The sequence below is a fragment of the Lycium barbarum genome, chromosome 6, assembly GCF_019175385.1.
Source record: "Lycium barbarum isolate Lr01 chromosome 6, ASM1917538v2, whole genome shotgun sequence".
Classification (NCBI taxonomy): domain Eukaryota; kingdom Viridiplantae; phylum Streptophyta; class Magnoliopsida; order Solanales; family Solanaceae; genus Lycium; species Lycium barbarum.
Genome location: NC_083342.1, coordinates 31,803,446 through 31,816,715, shown reverse-complemented (window position 1 = coordinate 31,816,715; position 13,270 = coordinate 31,803,446). Strand labels below are relative to the sequence as shown.

General features: G+C 37.3%; 1 protein-coding gene across 8 annotated transcripts in view; it reads left to right on the top strand.

Annotated features, from left to right (window-relative positions):
* The window catches only part of LOC132643700 (uncharacterized), an 85,098-nt gene that overhangs the window by 53,609 nt on the left and 18,219 nt on the right, over window positions 1–13,270 (top strand). For 6 of the 8 annotated variants that reach the window (XM_060360226.1, XM_060360223.1, XM_060360228.1 and 3 more), the window contains 8 exons: window positions 1,888–1,986; window positions 2,125–2,226; window positions 2,727–2,785; window positions 2,954–3,056; window positions 3,632–3,787; window positions 3,855–3,971; window positions 10,070–10,332; window positions 11,641–13,193. In XM_060360226.1, coding sequence (XP_060216209.1) covers window positions 1,888–1,986; window positions 2,125–2,226; window positions 2,727–2,785; window positions 2,954–3,056; window positions 3,632–3,787; window positions 3,855–3,971; window positions 10,070–10,332; window positions 11,641–13,193 — 2,452 coding nt within the window. The remainder of the gene's footprint in view (window positions 1–1,887; window positions 1,987–2,124; window positions 2,227–2,726; window positions 2,786–2,953; window positions 3,057–3,631; window positions 3,788–3,854; window positions 3,972–10,069; window positions 10,333–11,640; window positions 13,194–13,270) is intronic. The other 2 variants (XM_060360225.1, XM_060360224.1) reach the window with 2 other exon arrangements.

Genomic DNA, 13,270 nt, shown 5'->3' with positions numbered 1-13,270 from the left:
AAATCCAAGATTGGCGTCACTATATCACAAAGAATGTACGCTTTGGATATACTAGAGGAGACATACCTGAGTGATTGCAAACCGGTTGCTTCTCCTATGGATCTGAATTTCAGACTTGTTCGTGGACGGGGGCGCTTTTGGAAGACCCTGGCTGATACAAAAGATTGGTCGGTAAATTGAATTACCTCATTAATACACAACCGGATATTTCATTTGCCGTAAATGTTGTCATTCAGTTTCTCAATCTCTGTGTTAAGTCCATTGGTATGTAGTACTTCGTATCCTAGGATACATCAAGGGAGCGCTTGGACAAGGATTGTTATATGAAGACAAGGGTGGGTCAGCTTAGACATTGTTAGATATTTTGATGCAGATTGGGCAAAGTTTTCCATCTGATAGACGTTCCACTTCTGGATATTGTGTCATGATTGGAGGAAATTTAATCTCTTAGAAAAGCAAAAAGCAAGACTTGGTTGCTAGATCTAGTGCTGAAGCAGAACACCGAGCTCTCGCTCTTTCTACCTGTGAGCTTATTTGGTTGAAACCACTTCTACAAGAAGAAGTGTGTAGAAGTCAAATAGATGAAGCTGATGTGTGATAATCAAACTGCTCTTCAATTGCGTCAAATCCTGTTTTTCACGAGAGGACAAGACATATAGAGGTGGACTGTCATTTCATCAGACACAACATTGAGTCTGGATGCATAGCCACCAGCTTTGTTCGCTCGAATGATTTGTTGGCAGATGGTCTTACTAAATCTCTTATAGCGGATTGAGTACATTTGTAACAAACTTGGAGCTTAATATATATATGCTCCAGCTTGAGGAGGAGTGTTAATATATTATATGATTTGTTTAATTACCATAAAGCCCTTGTCTAAATTGTACTATAAATACCAACCTAGCTTGAGGGAATAATCAAGCTTCACTTCTTCTCATTCTCTTTCCCCTATTTAAAATGAATTAAGTTTTCTACTCGTACACTTTAGTCCTTTATAGTTTTGGTTCTAATTTTCTTTGTTATTAGTCCACAGATTGCTTTGTCTTTCTATTTCCAGTCCCAGCAGTTAGTTACAAAATGACAGTGGTGGTCTGTATTTTTCTGAACTCATAGCGCTTAGATACTCTGTTATTATCTATTTGGAAGGCGTCTAAGACACATTAAACATAGTTAGTCCTAGTTTCTTCTCTTAACTTAGCTGAATTTCTTTTTCTTTTCTCTAATTGTATTCATAGGTTATTCATGATATGCTATAGAAGAATGAATGATTGGCTTCATGTGTCTCATAAAACATTAATTTGTTTTAGCCACAGAGGTGCATTGGATCTATGTCCCTTTATTGTCCTACTTAAAATCACTTAGGATCTATGCTAAGTTGGTTCTTTTTGTATGTTATTCAGGACAACCTGTCCTCTTCCCATTTACTCTTACCTTATTTCTGAACAGTTTTCAGTCTTACTGTTAGTAATAAATCTTCTTGCTTTATCAAAAAATAAGAGCTATAATATTCACCCTTTGATTATCAATTATGTACATCTTTAACAAGAGTGGACAAAAGAAGATTACCTATAAGGATCTTGACCTATTATTTGAATATCTATTTTACAGGCTGACCATAGTTGTTTTAATGATTATGCTGGTGGTTTGTTTTAAAAAGAAGTCCAGACACCCAACTTTTTGGGGGACATTTTAAATAATAAAACATGTATGTTTGCTGTTTAGTTTTTCCACAGATATAGATATCATGGTGCTTTCCCTTCTTGTCTCACCTGCAATAAATGATGTTCTTTGTGATAGAATACCAATACTTCTTGCAACCAATTGAGCTTGCATTTTTTTGTAAACTGTTAATGCTTAAAATGCTTTGGTTAACCATGAATCATTTAGGTATATTCTGATGGAGGCAAGCCCAAAATTCATCAACCTTCTCTAAGTTTCCAACTTGACATGTCGCGTCTAAAACAGGATGCTACTTTATTTGTAAAGGTACAATCATCTTCTTTGTTTTTACAGTATTTAGGTCAGTTACAAACTTTTTACTACATTATGCTGCTGTATGAGTTATTTAGTTTTTGAACAGGAGGTTTTTTCAGAGATTGACATCCTATAACTTTGTATGAACAGGCCTCGGTTCAGCCACTTCACATAACTTGCGATTTAGACTGTGTCAAGAATATTATGACTCTCTCTTCCCTTTTGGAACACTCTTGTTCTCTGCAGGACAGGGTAAGTATTCAAGCTATTGTGATTGTTATACTTAGAACTCCATAAAGTTTGATACTTTCTGAGATTGCTTGATAGTCTTCTTATTTCCACTTTAGCCTCCAGGTTAATCCACTGATCACCAAAGTTACATTTCATTGTGTTACATACATGTTACAGCTGAAAACATGACATTTTGTTTAGTGGTGTTCAACGTCAATGTGTTACATTCATTTGATAATTGATTTCTGCTTGCCATTAGATCATTTTGCATGAATATTTCTTATCATGATGAAAATCCTGCAATGGATGTTCTAACAGTGACAGAGAACATCAAGTTGCTGTGCAATATATGATGAGACCTAATGCAACAAGAATAAGAGTGCAGAAAAGATGCATTAAATAAGTTGCTTGTATTATACGTCTCAACTTTGTAATACCTAAGCTAGTCGTTAAGTTGTTTAATAATGCAAGGTCTTTACATGCTAGATGATGTTGTGACTTGATATTGTTCCGTGTTTCAGATTCTGTCATCCATTAACAGAATTCAAAATATGAATGCACGACTTCAGACTAAAATTGAGTAAGTACATCGAGCAAGCTCATCTATTTAATAAATCTTCTAGCCTCCTAGTCAAAGACATGAATTTTACTTTTATATGCGATACGATTATACTGATGCAAATCAATTTGATATCCATGATAATTCTCCTGCCCTGCTGCTCTTCCTACGTTTTATATTTCTCCACAGGCATGTCTTATCAAATCGCAAGACTGTTACATGGGATGTCCATATATTGGGGATTACCATCCTTGTTCCTGGTGGAGATGCAAATTCTGATATGCCGAAAATGGTAATTCATTCCATGCCACTGTTGGGGTGTTATCCCCATTCCCCCATTATTAGTCTACCCAATGTTCTTCAGCTCTTCACTTGCTCCAGGCTTCCTCCTACCTTGATATTCTTTCTAGGTCAGAAACAGCTCATATTCGCTATTCAAGTTGGGTAGATTGGATTTGCAATTCCCAATCACATGTATATTTGTGTTCTGTTCCCTAAATGAAGTTGTAGTTTATCTTAACCGTGCAAAATATGCTGGGTTTCTTATGTGGATAGTTATTGGTGTTCAATTCCTTTCTTCTTTTTTTTTTCTTTTTTAAAAAAAATGTTTTTTTACCTGGTTATCTAATAATTTTGCTTCATACTTGGCTTCTAATAATCTGACATGAACGGTGTGAAGTGTAGATATTTCAAGTGAAAAAGTAAGTTCTGACTTGGGTGTACTGAAAAAATATTGGGTTGCCCTTCAGTAATTTTATGGTGATTCATGACACTGGCATGGTGTGCTTGATCAAATTATGATGTAGACCTAGAAGGCTTCATTAGTTTCATGTAATTAGTGCATTTTTAATGGCCTAAAGGTTCTAGTTTGGGCAGGTACTGGAAGCAGGGGAATTAACCTTTGGATCAAAAGGTGACAGAGATACTTTATTAGCATCACCTCATTGCACTAGTAATGTTGTCTTGGGTTATCAACTTCAAGATCTCTATGATCACTTCGAGATTAACATTAGTGATCTTGAGGTCAGTCATTTGCACTTTGACACTCAACTTCCTCGTATGATGTAAATTAAGTGATTCTGTGCTGCAGGTAAAACTTTTGACCTCAAATTCCTCTAGAACTGTTCCCCTTCTGGAGAAACTTAGTACCAATATCAACTTGACATTCTGCATTATTGCTGATGAATCAGAGTTGAAAAATTATGAGGTAACTGAATCATTTTCATGACCATCTTTTCTATATTTTGCTACAGCAATTTAATTTTGGTTTCCAATAGTCTTTTGCTTTTCTCTTGAAATCATAGGGTCTTTAATTTTTAAGCCCTTAATTTCTTGTTGTTTAGTTGAAATTGATGGATATTGCTAGTGGTGCAAGGATCTGATTTAATTGACAAATTATTGTTTGCCTCTATATTCTTGACTAGTAAAAAAGGGAAAAATTTAGCTGCTAAATGTACAAATTAATTATTTCAGCTTTCAGCTCATTGTTTTTCTTGTCTTCAAGATACTAAAGATGCTTCTTTTTCCTTCTCCTGCATTGGGTGGCCCAGTTCAATGTGGGACAGAAGAAGAGCTAATGATCCACACTGTTCAATTTAAAATGGGAAAGCATGTTGACTCCAATTTAAAATGGCCCAGTTCCTTGTCATGTTATCTTTATGCTGAACTACTTTACTCTTCCAGGCATAGGTCAGTAAAAAAAAAAATATAGAGGAAAATGTATATTTGCTTTTAATTTAAAGAATGTATATCAAAGTTTCTCAATATTATTACTAGACTGTTTATTTAACTATTAAAGATGTCTGATTTATTTGTTTTATTTACTTTTGGATGGTTTACCCTTCTTTCATTAGAATCTTTAAAACTCTAGCTTATCAGAAGACGCTTTCTTTAATCTTAGGGTTTGACCACTAGCTAATAGTGTTGAATAACAATCCTTCTGCATCTGATGTACTTCACTATATATTGAAGATGATGAGATATACTGTCATTTAATTTCAAAGTGGATTATTAGATTATGTACAAGATACCCCCGACACGTAGTTCCCTTTTTTCTACCAAAATAGTGACAAGTTGACCAATAAAAGATTTCTTATGCAAGATATTTCCTTTATCATTAATTATTTTGCTGCTTAAAATCTTTATTCTTCAACTATCTCATACCTACATTTGTCCACCGACTCGCATGTCGTTTCTTTTCTTTTGGGATAGTAAATAATTTTGTTAATGTGGGGAAACTGTTGAATGCAAAAGGTACATCAAAAAGTAGAGAATTTACACAAGAAGATAGTTTTCTATGAAAGATGATCAATCGACTACACTAACAGGAACCTCATGGATGCACTAGGAAATTACTATCAGTAGGAGGTTGTTCCTCAACTGTATAAAATTAGCCTATCCCTTCAAACACTCTCCGATTTCTCTCCTTCCAAAGAACTCACACTAGGGCTAAAGGTGCACCATCCCTATGTCTTCCCATCCTTCTCCTAAAAGTCCAGTTGCACAACAAATTCTTTGATGCGCCCAACGTTGTCCATGTCATTTTGGATCAGTTTAGCACCATTCACCACAATGCATAGCAACATGACGTTGCAATAGGAGATGATCTTCTTCTGGCTTCTGGACATCTGCACTTAAAGCACCGTGGATCTTCAGATGTCAAAGTTACCTCCTTGCTGCTAGCCAAGAAAAGAAACACATTTCTTCCCTTCCTATGTTTCCAGGTTGTTAATAGTGGGAAGTCAGACTCCTCTCTTACAAAAGCTTGTGACAAATATGACTTAACTTAGAAAACTCCACCTCTCACACCCTCTACCTCCGAAGAGTCTTGGCTAGCATGTGTTATACGTTATTTTGTTGGGCATTTCACTCATACATTGGAGTTCAGCTACCATCCAATTTTGTAGATTCCTCCTGAAAAAGTGTTTTGCCATCATCTCTCTATGACTCGATTTTTTGAAGGCGTTAGAGAAGGTGTTCATCACGTATCCTCTCCACACCACTTGCAATTCCAGAATCTAATCCTACTTCCATTCCATATCCTATATGTGATGTTCCCTCTGAAGTCTTTTCACTCAATTGTGTTTTTCCGAAGTCCATAGCAAAATGGTAATGTATCGAGCCCTTTGTTCCTATCCGATGTGTCATATTTTAGTGTGGGGACGACCTCCGTAAATCTGGCTGCTCAATTCTAAATCTCCATCTATGTTGATCATTAAGTCTTCCAGCCATAGTCCTCCCGTTGCTGTAAAACCACTACCTTAGTGCATTTTATTTTAATATATTGTTACCTTTCTCGAAAAAGAAAAGAAAAAAAAAAGCATAGCCCTCCCATTTCTTCGAAGATGTGATTGCCTTCCAGTTAACTAGGTGACTGGCTCTCCCATTATTTCATAGACTGATCTGTGCTTGCATAATCAATTTGTAGTATTTAAAGTGCTCTAATTAACACTTTTGTACTACCTTTTGACATATCCATGTTCTGCCACTCTGCGAACCTCTTCTTAACTTTTCTAGTTACCATGTCTCAAGCTGCACGATTCTTATTAGATACATCAAACTGCAAACCCTCAGACCTATAATTAGACCCTTGCACAAGATTTTGTATATTTTCCATCTCGTCTACTGGGATGATATCTTTCACTTCTTCTTTTATATCACTTTCCAACCTTTCCCTCTTCTTCTCTCTATGTATTTAAACTTTTAACCCTCCCAGGCTCCAACATGCTTCTTCTTTGTATAATTGTTCATACAATCCCTCTTTTTTTCTTATCAAGTAAAAGATAATCTTATTGAAACAAAGGGAGGAAATAACTCTAGTTTACAAGTGTTATTCTTGAGAAGGTTAAATTTTTTTTTGAGAAGGTATACAAGTGTTGAAAAGTTGAAAAACCTACAAAATCAAATTGTTCTTTATGGAATGGAATACATCCAATCCTCTATACAAATAGGAATCTCATGGGTGGACCAAAAAAGACATTAATTATAAAGGGTTGTTCTATGTAAGTCCTAATGGAAGAAAACAAATTCCCAAGCACGTTTCCCGAGGTAATTTGAAAAAGCACTTTCCGTGTCCAAATAACATTCCGGTGAAGAATTTAATTAGAGAACCTACATTTTTTTTTATCAATCATACATTTGCGTGATAAGAAATTAAGATGTAAAGGTAAGTTTTATAAAGTGGTTGTTAGACCAGGTATGTTGTATGAGGCAGAGTGTTGGCCGGTTAAGAACTCGCACATCTAGAAGATGAAAGAAGCGGAAATGAGGATGTTGAGATGGATGTGTGTGCATACTAGGAGAGATAAGATTAGGAAGGGGAGAGTGGCCTCCGTGGTGGACAAAATGAGGGAGACGAGGCTGAGATGATTCGGGCATGTGAAGAGAAGATGCGCAGATGCTCCAGTCTAGTGAGGAGGTGTGATGGTGGGTGTAAGGAGAGGTAGAGGTAGGCCAAAGAATTATTGGGGAGAGGTGATTAAACAAAACATGACACACCTGCATCTTACCGAGGACACGGCCCTAGATAGGAGGATATGGAGGTCGAGGATTATGGTATAAGGTTAGTAGGTAGTCGAGTGTTGTCTAGTTTCCCTTATCACTATTACTATTATTATTATTATTACTCTCCTTCTATCTTATTCTTCGATTTTTATTATTACCTGTTGTTTCCTTTGCTTCGGTTATCGTATTATTTGTTGTTGCTACTGTTCTTTTCGACATGGATTCTTCATCGTTGTATTTCCTTTTCATACTGATTTTGATATGCTTTACTTGAGTCGAGGATCCATCAGAAATAGCCTCTCTATCTTCACAAGGTAGGGGTAAGGCTGCCTACACACCACCCTCCCCAGACCCTACTTGTGGGATTACGCTGAGTTTGTTGTTGTTGTTATACATTTGTGATTGGATAAAACTTAGTTTAAAAGTGATTCTCTTAGCCGGCCAATTTACAATGGGGGATACAAAGATCTACTTTGCAGTATTTTAAGTCTTGAGCTGATGGTCTCTCAGAAACAACAACCTCCCATGAAGGTAGGGGTAAGGTCTGCGTACACTCTACCCTCCCCAGACCCCACCTGGTCGGATTATACTGGGTATGTTGTTGATATTACTCAAATAGTTACAAAGAATGATATTTGATTCGAGTGGATGGAGAGTAGAGACTCGATGCGGCCAGTTACTTTTAGTGCTAAGGTGACGCATTTGATCGCGGGGATTTAAATGTGGTGTCAAAGTTTCAAGGGGAAACATTCAAACGATGGAGTATGAAAGACCATTTTTACAGGCATTTTTTGTAAGCTCAAGAATAATAGATATGTGAGATATATTAGCATGATGACAATTCCAGGTGAACGAAAACCAGTGCCGATTATTCCAGAAACAAAATCCAATGCAGGGTGGATACATATTGCAATAAAGTTTGAGAGCTTCATTAATACAAGAATGCAGGAGACAGAAGATATTCCCTCAATAAATACAGAAGCCAACATATCTTATTTAGAAATTTTCAAGCGGAAAAGATAAAGATGACAACAAAAGGGATACAAGGGTCGAATGTAAAAATTCCACATTCAAGAATCATTATCCCTGGGGGCTCTGTAGCATCTGGCGACAATCTTCTTGGAAGATGTATTCTTAGAAAGTTCGAGACTGGTCTGACGGAGATCCTTACTTTGAATGAAGTCCGAAGATGGGTAAGCACCCAGTGGAAAACGGCTCATGGAATGAATGTTTATGTAATGAATGACTTCACGTATCTCTTTGTACTGCCATCAAGGAAGGTAGCCAAGCATATTGTTATAGGAGAATGGAAATGAAAGACCTCTAAGCTGCACCTAGAGTTATGGTCTCCCAACGTACACTGCTGGCGAACAAATGTGAAAATAGGTTGTTTGGATCTGTTTGATGGGTGTCCCTACAAAATCTCTAATCAATCAAACATAAAGACGTCTAACTAGAGCTCTCAGAAAGAAATTGAAGACTCATCATTACCAACCCTCCTACAATGTCTCCCAGCCATAAACAATATGAGGATCCATTATAACAGCAAAAAATTTGATACGATTCATTAGTTGGTGCTTGTATTACTGCATACAGATTATGGCTTGTGAGAGGCTTGTTCGGAGTTGAATGGATATGCTAGAGACTATAGGGCAGGTACTTCCCAGATGGAAATTCAGAAGGAAGAAAAGGAGAGCATGGGAAGTAGCTCTTTTAGCATTGATATGGATAATATGGAAAATTAGAAATAGCCAAGCATTTAAATGGGTGGAAACCGTTGATTACAGATTAGTGGTCTATGTTCCTGTTAGTGTTCACGACTGTGTTTTTTTTGTAGAGAATCATGTCTTTTGTAATATGCTTGACCTTTTATATACACTTTGTATGTGGCGTTTCCCATCTGATAGATGCGATTTTACTTCATTTTTTAAAAAAAAAAGAGCGAGTTGCATGGGTACTATGATATTGAAAAAGGTATTGAAATTTGTTGTAAATTATCTCTGTAGATAAAATGACTGCAATTTTTTGGACAATCAAAGCTCAAAATGTAGGACATTTGATTTCGACAAATGAATTTACCGTTTCTTGGACTTCCATCAAAGGGTTTTTGTGGAGAGATGCTAATGCTTGATATTCATTGAATCTGTTTGATAATCAAAGGTGTCTTAAAATATAAAAACTAAATCCAAGGCCTTGAGTTTTTTATGCAACTTTGTGTGTAATATGCATGTACATGGAGGGTTGTGTACAATGGGATCTAAGGAATTGAAGCTTATATGCAATGACCGAAAGATAACAAAGAGAAAAGGCTTACCCCGTGGATGAAGTGTTCTCTGGCTGATGTAGTCATAGGGAGAGAGCGGCATATAATGTACACAATTTTCCTTTACATTGTCCCAAAGAGACACCATTGCATCGACACCTGCCCTCATTCCTAAAATGGATAAGTTAAAAATTAAATTTTGTGACATCCATGGTTTTTTGGTGATTATTGGGTGTTATGTTGATGTACTTAGTGCTTTAGATCTGATGAAACATGACAAGTGTTTTGGTTCCAGTCACCGGATTAAATTGTGCACATGGACATTCTCAAAGGTATAGTAGTGGGTGTAAAGCATGAAAAAGATATTCAAGTTGGGACTTTCACACTAACAAACTGAAACCTCTGCCGACTTGAGGTGTCGTATCGAACAATTTCTGTTAGACTGTTACAACGCTACTCCACTTGCTATATTTTCTAATTTTCAGAGTATAAGATGTCTGATCAGATGTTGATAATGTAGGTTGCTTTCTTGCTCTCAGGTTGACATAGAGGTTTCATCGGTTCTTGTTCACTTTTCACTGTCAATATACGAGGCAATTATGGAGCTAATTGCGGATTTTGATATATTGCGTTTATCATCAGACTCCTTGCCCCCAACTACAGTTAATGGAAGCGTGATATCTGCTGTTTCTTGGTTCTCCATTGCTGCAAATGTGAAATCTGTTGGTTTCTTGATCGACTTTGAAAGTGATGTAGAAAATGCGTCCAGTCTCATGCTTTTGCTTCAAATATTAAATGTCCGGTATGTTGTTTGCATCTTGTTTTACTTTCTATCGGCCAGATTAGGATATACCATTAATAATAGAGAAAATACACAAAATGGAGCAGGGTGGCTCAGTTGGTTGAGCAAGGGACTTCCATAATGGAAGTCTCAGATTCGAAACCCCCTGCCTACGACAGCAGGGGATTTGCCTTCTGGGTCGAGCTCGTCGCATGGGGCTTGCCTAGTGCGGGTTATCTCTCCTGTGTGGTTTGCGGGCTATTGCACAGGAGCGGGGTTTACCCTGTACGCACCCGAAGTGTAGCGGCTGCGGGTTCCCTTGTCATAAAAAATAGAGAAAATACACAAAAGACAAGATGTTAGGCAAATGCAGAAGTGAAAGTGTGCTGCAGCTTTATACTCCTAGGCAAATCATAAATATCCAGTCTGTCTGTTAATCTTTCTGCTTTTCACCACAACAATGCTACAAGGACTGCTCTAGTGCATAATCATCATACCAATGTGATTCTGAAAATCACTTCTGTTTGGTGACTCTAATGAATGGTCTCTTGACATGCATCTCTAACTTAGCTGTTTATTTCCAAAATAACTTGAGTTGCAAAAGGTTGCACAATGATGGCGGAGTCGTTTTCTGCACTGACAACAATGGCTCAGTTTTTGTTTGCTCACCTCAAGTCATTATTGATGCAATGCCAATGTCAGTAAATCAGCCATGACATCGACCATTTGTAATCAAAACCTTAGCAATGATAAGAATAAAGTCTTGAAATTCTATTAATATATTCTTCTGAATCAGCTAGACTTCTTGAAAAGGTTCCTTTTACCAGTGGTATCCAGGCTAGCTTGTGCTGACCTACACTATTCCACCTGGTATATGTGTCCTCCCACCAGTAGAGGTATTGTGTGATTCTTCCCACCAAGACTTGAGCAGATGAAGAACTGACCTTACTTTTTTGTCTCGTCATGCATCCATGATTTTCATGGTAGCTCTATTGACTGCTACACTACACACTCGGGTGCTGAACTTGTTTAAGTTTTATTTTATTGATAGTTGGCAGCAAGTGAACATGACTACTTATCTGGCGAGAAAAGAAAAAGAGGCATATGAGATTAGACTAAAGGTGCATTTGAAGTGGTGGTCGAAATAGTCTTGTTGCCAGCTAACCTTTAAAATTCAAGTATTCACTGTAAATAAAATGGTAGAAAACATCAGGTTCTGGTATCTATTCTTGAGTCATATGTATTTCCTTGTGTATCAGGAAAGTGATTCTTTTCAAATATTTTCTGTGTGAACCATTGTAGCATTCATTTTATGAAGTTTGAATGAAGTTGCAGGTTTCATGGGAAAGAGTCCTTGGAGGGAAGGGCCTCAGTGAAGGAAATAAATATCCATGATTATGGTGGTAAAAGTGAAGGGAAAAGCCTTATCTTTTGCTCATCTCAGAGCTTGTCTGGATCTATGTATCAGGATTATAATGATGTCAGAATTGGTCCTCAAAGTGGGGATTCTGATAAGAGAAGTAGTACCAACGATCTGTGCCTTGTGGTCCATTACAAAACCTGTGGGAATTCAGGATTCATAGGTCATGAATGTAAATTAAGTTTTAGTGGGCTTGATATTCACTGCCACCGTTTTATAATTGGAGTTTTGGTAGGATTTATTGATAAATTATCTAAAATCAGACCTTATCTTCGAGTAGCGGACAACCCTGTAGTGAATGACAAGAATTGTGCTCCTACTTTTGTTTCCTCGCTTCAAAATTTTGGTTTTTCCAACTTCTTTGAAACCTCCTTTTCTGAATGGGCAACTGCTTCATTGGATCAGTTCCCTTTTGCCACCCTAAAAGATACTGGCTCTTTTCTTAATCTAGGAGGTTTCTCAAACGATAATACCCCTGAGTGGAGGAAGGTTCTCAATTTAAGAGACTGGAAGGCCAGAAATCCTAAGGACGACATAGAGGATAGATCTAATGGTCAGCTTCCATCTTCTGTTGATTCTTCTTTTCAAATTTATGATGCTAAAAAGGCGTATTTCATTGACTTGGAGCTCAGCAGCTGTAGAGTTCATTTTCATGAATCCTCTTACATAATTGGAACTCTTCTGTTTCCAAATGTCAAGTCTGCAATGTGTATTTGTGCCGACTCTCTGGATGTACTTTGCTCTGCTGAGGGGTTGGTTCTTTCTTCTTTACAATGGACTCAAATGGTGCAGGATTTCCTTTGGGGTCCCTTGAAATCCACTTCCCCTCCAACTTTAAAGTTGCGTGTCAGGAAAGAAAGTGTAAAGTCACCGTTAAAAATGAGTTTCAATATCCAGCATGTGTCTTGTGTTTTACCGCCCGAGTTCCTTGCAGTTATTATTGGTTATTTTACCTTACCTGATTTGAGCTCTAGTCCAGATGAATTGCCTATGACAGAAAGTTCCGACTCTAATACTTCAAAAGATAATGTGTGCATTTCATTTATGTTTGAGATACTGGACTCCAACTTATTTATACCAACTGAGAGCAGCGTATCTCAATTTCTGAAGCTTGATATACAGCGGCTATACTCTAGTTTCACACAAAATGGTGAAGCAAAGTTTGTGCTGAAGGATATTCCTACGGAGTGCTTGGTTACAGAAGATGAAATTGCTCACAGAAATGATTGTTTAAACTTATTTGGATATGACTTATCTCTATCATTGATGCTATTGGAAGAAGAAGCAGCTAAGTTGTCAGGTTCTTCTTATGGCCCCACTTGGACAAATATCATCTTGATTGCGCCGCTTAATGCTGATGTATGGGTGAGATTACCATCCCAATGTGAATGTTGTGATGTTGTATCCTGTTATCCAAGTTGCATCATGACAATAGTGAAGGATTGTCAACTCAATGCTGAAGGTAAGAATCAGTTTCTGCATAGGTTTTCTTGAGTATTGAAGCAAACTTTTTGCATCTCAGTCTTTGCTCTGTGTCGT